The following is a 6,231-nucleotide window of genomic DNA, read 5'->3' on the forward strand; positions in this document are numbered from 1 at the left end:
CTGATCAGTTATTGTATGTTTTAATGCTTTATGTTGCTATATTTATTTTTCCTTTTTACACACTTATTTCAAAGAAGAGAACTTTTTTTTTTTTTAAAGGAGCAAAGCAGTGTTTGAGAAGCTGTAGTGATGAAAAGATTTATTTTTAAAATGTCTTATTTTGCAGCTCAAAGTTATGAAGTTTCAGGATGAATTGGAATCTGGAAAAAGACCCAAAAAACCAGGCCAGAGCTTTCAGGAACAAGTAGAACACTACAGAGATAAACTTCTTCAACGGGTAAGGAATAAGTACACTCAATAATGTGCACTTTCCAGAGTTATTTGTTTGACTCCCTACAATATTGGTATATTTCAGGAAAAGTCTATTTCAAATTATATCCTCTGTGTAAATGCTAAGTACTGGTAGACAGTTAGGAACATTTGAAATTTGACCTTTTACAATTATTTCAACTTGGAAAAGGGTCTTAAGGCAATAGCATACTTATTATGGACACTGCCTGTGGAACTGAAAATCTGCTAAGAGCCTGCTTTTGAAACTAGAGGATCCTATAGGAAGAGTCACATTTGTGGTAGTGAGACACAAACAATCCTGAGAAGTAGCACAGAGACAGAGATGGAGTTAGGATTTGGAAAGTTCATTTAGGAACTTTTCCATTGTGTCCAAGGAGGGACAACAAGTGGTGGAATATGTCATCTGTGAATTCCAAGCTTTGAGGTACCTTGTATTCCTTACATAAAAAAGTATGTACGGCTTCATGGAGAATTTTAGAACAAGGGGGCACACATGATAATTGTTGAAAGGCCCCAGAAATTTTATTGGAACTCCTTCTATCTTGACTGTCATTACCAAAAAAAGTTTATGTAGAGAGAAAAGTAGGAACAGCCAGAAGGGAGCTTAAAATCATACGAAGCTATTAATGGGGTTGGGAGAAGCAGTGTGGTAAAGCAGCTTTGGTGCTGCACAGAACTGTTGGCTCCTGGTACCAACTTGCTGTGCCTCCCCATCACATCACTGAAACCTGCTTTTTCTGTATGAAGCTGGGTTGATAATTCCAATTTTGCAGGATTGTAAATTAGGTAATGGCTACTATTACTCTTGAATTAATATGTTTAAAATATTCTAAGTATTTTAACTGTAGTCTGATTTCTGTGAAATTATCAATCAGGAAAATACATCCCACACACAGGCCACCAGAGGAGGTCAACCTTCTTAACATCACTTTTAAAATTTGTACTCAGTATGTTGTATTTGAAAAAAAGATAAATGAGGTTATTTTTTAAAAAAAGATGTTATGTGGAGTTCCTGTCGTGGCTCAGTGATTAACGAATCTGACTAGGAACCATGAGGTTGCAGGTTCGATCCCTGGCCTTGCTCAGTGGGTTAAGGATCTGGCGTTGCTGTGAGCTGTGGTGTAGGTTGCAGCCAGTGGCTCGGATCTCGTGTTGCTGTGGCTCTGGTGTAGGCCGGCGGCTACATCTCCGATTAGACCCCTGGCCTGGGAACCTCCATATGCCACGAGAGCAGTCCAAGAAAATGGCAAAAAGACAAAAAAAAAGATGTTATGTATCCTAACCTCGTTAAGTCTCTTTGGAGATAGTGGCAGGTGTTTGATCTACATGGAAGATTGTACCTTGAGATCCCCACTGGCCTGATGTAACACATGTATTACCATAAGTCTCCTTGCATTCCATGGTTGTAATTGGATAGGAGAATGCGTTCAGATTATCAACAGAGGTCATAATTTCAAGCGAGAAATGGGGACAATTGTAGCTGGGGATAAGCAAATAAGTTATTTTTCTGGTTTATATGATTATATAGTTATGTAGTCAGTTTCTACTTTTATATTTATTTTTTTTTGCTTTTTAGGGCTGCACCTGTGGTATATGTAAGTTCCTGGGCTAGGGGTTGGATTGGAGCTACCGGCTTAGTCCACAGCCATAGCAGTGCAGGATCTGAGCCACGTCTGCAGTCGACACCATAGCTCACTGCAACGCCAGATTCTTACCCACTGAGCGAGGCCAGGGATGGAATCCGAATCCTCATGAATACTAGTTGGGTTTGTAACCCTCTGAACCACAACAGGAACTCCCAGTACATTTATAAATTACAATTTAAAATTTCCAGTATGATTGGTACTTGTTCTCTCTAATAAGAATTTCTGATGGATGATTATTATGAATAGCCATTTTTCCTTTTCGGCATGTTACTTTGATAAGCACTTTTCCTTTGATTAAATCAACTTGATAATTAAAATCACTACTACTGACATTTATTGTGGTTTGAGATGGAAAGGTTATTGGATTGTTAGCTTTTCCCCCTTATTTTTAGGCATAGAGACAGCACTTTATAGGTAATAGTTAATTGCCCCCAGCTGTAGAACTTCAGCTCATATCCAGACTGCACCATCCTTTGTGACCATGGGCATGGCACTTAACATTTCTGTGTCTGATTTTTCATCTCTGGAATGAGGGATAATCCTGTTCCTCATGATGTTTTAAAGAATTTCATGAAATGGTATATGGCTAGTTTAATAATTGCTTGGCCTATATAGATACTCAATAAAGGTTTAGCTGCTGTCACTGGTACCACTATTATGCAGGCTAAGTAGAAGAAATGACTCTTTTTCTGGAAGAGTAGATTTTTAAAAAAAAATAGTATACTCTAAGTAGTGATTTAAAAAATAGTTAACTAGAAGAGGAAATACTGTCAAATGAGATTAACCAGATTGGTTCTTTTTAATGACTAAGTTTTTTTCTTTTACCAGGAGAAAGAGAAAGAATTAGAAAGAGAACGAGAAAGAGATAAGAAGGATAAAGAAAAATTGGAATCTCGATCCAAAGACAAGAAAGAAAAAGATGAGTGTACTCCAACAAGAAAAGAAAGGTATACCATTTAAGCCTATACTGGTTTCAGGAGTTGGGATCTTGTTATATTTTGTGGTGTTTTTCATCACTGGTGCCAACAAATTGGAGGTGTTTTGTTTTGTGATAAACATGTTTGTTTGGCTTCTGCCTATAGGAGGCAGAATTAGCTGAGATATGGGGCCGTTAGTTGGCACTTGGCTTAGTTATCTGAGACATCATTCCTTTATGAGGTTCTTATGGTACCTTAGCCCTGGTTCAGTGCAAGAACTCAATTACCGTAATAGATATCGAACCAAAGGCTTAAGTAACTAAACAACTTAACTAGATATTACTTTTTGCTCCAATGTAAGCATTTCATCTATGCTGAGGCTGCTACCTGTAAACCTGAGTCTCCTAGTCCTGTGTCAAAGGGAGATTGTGTACATAGGCCATAGGGACTAGGTCTTCAATTCTGATCAAAATCACTTCTCTTTTAGTTTTTATTTCTTACTTTCACAGTTCCTGAATTTCTGATTAGTAGAGAAAATTATTTCAGTTAACAGAATTGAGATTTTCGTAGTAAAAATCAAGCAAATACACATAATTTTTGGTTTAGTCACTTTATAATTGCAAATAACAGCTAATTGATTAAATAGTAAATCCATTGCTTTTTTGTTTTTCCTTATTATTTTGATATAACTTCAGATATATTTACTAGAGTAGTATTAAGAAATCCCGGAGTTCCTTCATGGCTCAGCGGTTTAAGGATCTGGCATTGTCACTGCTGTGGCTTTGGTTACAGCTGTGGTGCGGGTTTGATCCCTGGCCCAGGAACTTCTGCATGCTGCGGGCACCCTCCCCTGCCAAAGAATTCCCAGATGTCTTTCACCCATCTTCCTTGAATGTTAAAATGTTTCTCCTTTTGCTTTATTTTCTTCTTCCCCTGCCTTCCCCTTCTATCTCCTAACCATTTAAGAGTAGCTTGCCTACATGATGCCCCATTTTCATACTCAACCACAATAAAAGTTTCAAGATAAAAACAAAAAAAGTTTCAAGAGTAAGAAATTAACATTTTAAAAAACTATTACTTAATCAGAGACCTAGATGAAATTTTGTCCATTGTTCCAGCAATCTCTCTTAGGAGGAGAAAATCCAACTTAGTTGAATTTAGTTTTTGTTTAGATGAACCTATCTTTAAGACTTTTTTCTTGTTGTAAGGGGTTTGGAATGTTTTTGGAAAATAATAAAGTTAGCTGAAAAAAAGTTTAGTGTAAACTACTAGGAATTAAAAGCTAATTTAGTAGAAGGAGAATGAATACCTGATCCTTTGCTCACTTATGGAATGTTTGGGGGCTTTGTTCCATAGGAAAAGGCGACACAGTACGTCCCCTAGCCCATCTCGCAGTAGCAGTGGTAGACGAGTGAAATCCCCATCACCAAAATCGGAGCGATCAGAGCGTTCAGAAAGATCTCATAAAGAGAGCTCACGGTCCAGGTCATCTCACAAAGATTCTCCTAGAGATGTTAGCAAAAAGGCCAAAAGGTAAACACAAGTCATTTTTTGTAATATTTCAAATGCCAGTTTCCTTGTCATTCCACCAGCTTTTGAAAATAATTTGGTTGGCAGCCATTTTTTCAAGGATTTTAGAAAACCCAAGGGACATACTTTCATTTTAGATTTGGTCCTTCCCATCCCCCCACCCCAGTCCCCTCATGACTGAAGGTACAAGAAAGCTTCCAAAAAGTGAAGACCAGCCAATTTTATTAAATTTCATATCCAGTTTCCTGTGGAAAAGGGATAGCTGCTTTACTTTTCTTTCTGCTCTGTAGTTTCTATAGAATATTCTTTGATTTTTGTCAAAGTTGAAAGAAAAATACATCCTCCTTCCCCACCCAGCATTAATCTTACTAGCAAGTTCTTGGGTAGGGACTTGGACATAAATACCATTTCTTCAGTGTGTAACTTAGTGTGTTGTCTACCTTTCTCCTCTGAGTTGCAGAAAGACAGTTCAGAAATGTTTTATTAAATGGTGTTACATGGAGGAATTTTCCTGAGAGCTAAAACTGCTTTTTAATCCTAAAACGTTTGTATTGTGTAATCATTTTTAATGAAACCTTTTTGCAACAGATAACTCGTTTTCTAAATGGTACTTGCGTAATTATTTGTTTTGTAATTTTTGTGAACAGCACTTACAAAGTTATGCTGTCTTAAGTGATTCCCTTAAATAGTTGGCGCTTTTCCTCTCAAGAAGATAGGCTGCAAAGCTTCTCTGTTTTTAAAATTTTGTAAATGATCTTAAATGCCATTTTTGAATTTTGGCTCATATAATCTCAGGAGCTTGTTAAAGTGCAAATTCCCAGCCCCTGCCTCTCAAGATTTTGATTCAGTAGAACAGTGGTAAAGCTCAGGAGTCTCTTTCTAAGCACACACACTACTGATATCATTGATGCAGTTTATAGTAGTACAAAGTGTGTGTGTGTGTGTGTGTGTATACAGTAGGCAAAGTATAAATTTGGAAAGTTACAGCTTTTTTATCATTTAAGTGACTTTCATGTGCTCTAATAAAGATCATTTTAGATAAGGATAGTCAGTCTTGATCACATGATTACTTTGGTTAAATTGTTTTTATTTGTTTCCACAGATCACCATCTGGTTCAAGGACACCTAAAAGGTCTAGGCGATCACGGTCTAGATCCCCTAAAAAATCAGGGAAGAAATCCAGATCCCAGTCCCGATCTCCACACAGGTCTCATAAAAAGTCAAAGAAAAACAAACACTGACATAAATTTTTAAGATGCTGTCATTTATTGAAAATGCGATTTTGTTTTGTGCCTGAACAGTCTGTTTTTTAAAAAAACAAAAAACAAAAAATCTAATGAAAGAGCATTCCTGGGGTTTTTATTTGTTTGTGAATGCATGTGTAAACTCATAAGTAACTGCATCTGTAGATCTGTTGTTGTTTTATATTGTATAAATTACTTCCGTTGTGGCTGTTTCTCAAGATGAAATTTTTATTGTGCTAATGAATTTCATCAGAAATGTGTATAATGGATCTGCTGGCAGTAGTGGTATTTTGTTTTAGGATGTTGTGACTTAGCAAAAAAAAATAATACAGATGTCTTCCCCCTTTTGTAGCTTTGACAATTTGAATTAGATTTCAAATAAAATCTGAATAGAAAACTATAATGTTGTTTTTTTGCCCTATTGATGACATCAAGTCCTACTAAGTGAGTTTAGCACTTCTCTTGTGTTTCTTATAACTAATGCACTTTACAAGCCCTGTTGTTCAAGTAGCTGAAGTTTTGTATTTACTAAGGTGACTATCAAAACCTAGGGACCTGAGACTCTTATTTGGTAGATTTGCCAACCAGTTTCTTTGATAAGGT

The 6,231-nt window shown here is 36.7% G+C and overlaps 1 protein-coding gene across 4 annotated transcripts in view; it reads left to right on the plus strand.

Moving 5' to 3' along the window:
* The window catches only part of U2SURP (U2 snRNP associated SURP domain containing), a 50,829-nt gene extending 44,801 nt beyond the window's left edge, over positions 1–6,028 (plus strand). For 3 of the 4 annotated variants that reach the window (XM_047784007.1, XM_047784016.1, XM_047784031.1), the window contains 4 exons: positions 167–277; positions 2,766–2,884; positions 4,211–4,387; positions 5,487–6,028. In XM_047784007.1, coding sequence (XP_047639963.1) covers positions 167–277; positions 2,766–2,884; positions 4,211–4,387; positions 5,487–5,625 — 546 coding nt within the window. In that variant the 3' untranslated portion in view covers positions 5,626–6,028. The remainder of the gene's footprint in view (positions 1–166; positions 278–2,765; positions 2,885–4,210; positions 4,388–5,486) is intronic. The other variant, XM_047784022.1, reaches the window with a different exon arrangement.
* Positions 6,029–6,231: the final 203 nt, after the last annotated feature.

Source organism: Phacochoerus africanus, chromosome 1, assembly GCF_016906955.1.
Source record: "Phacochoerus africanus isolate WHEZ1 chromosome 1, ROS_Pafr_v1, whole genome shotgun sequence".
In the NCBI taxonomy this organism is placed as follows: Eukaryota; Metazoa; Chordata; class Mammalia; order Artiodactyla; family Suidae; genus Phacochoerus; species Phacochoerus africanus.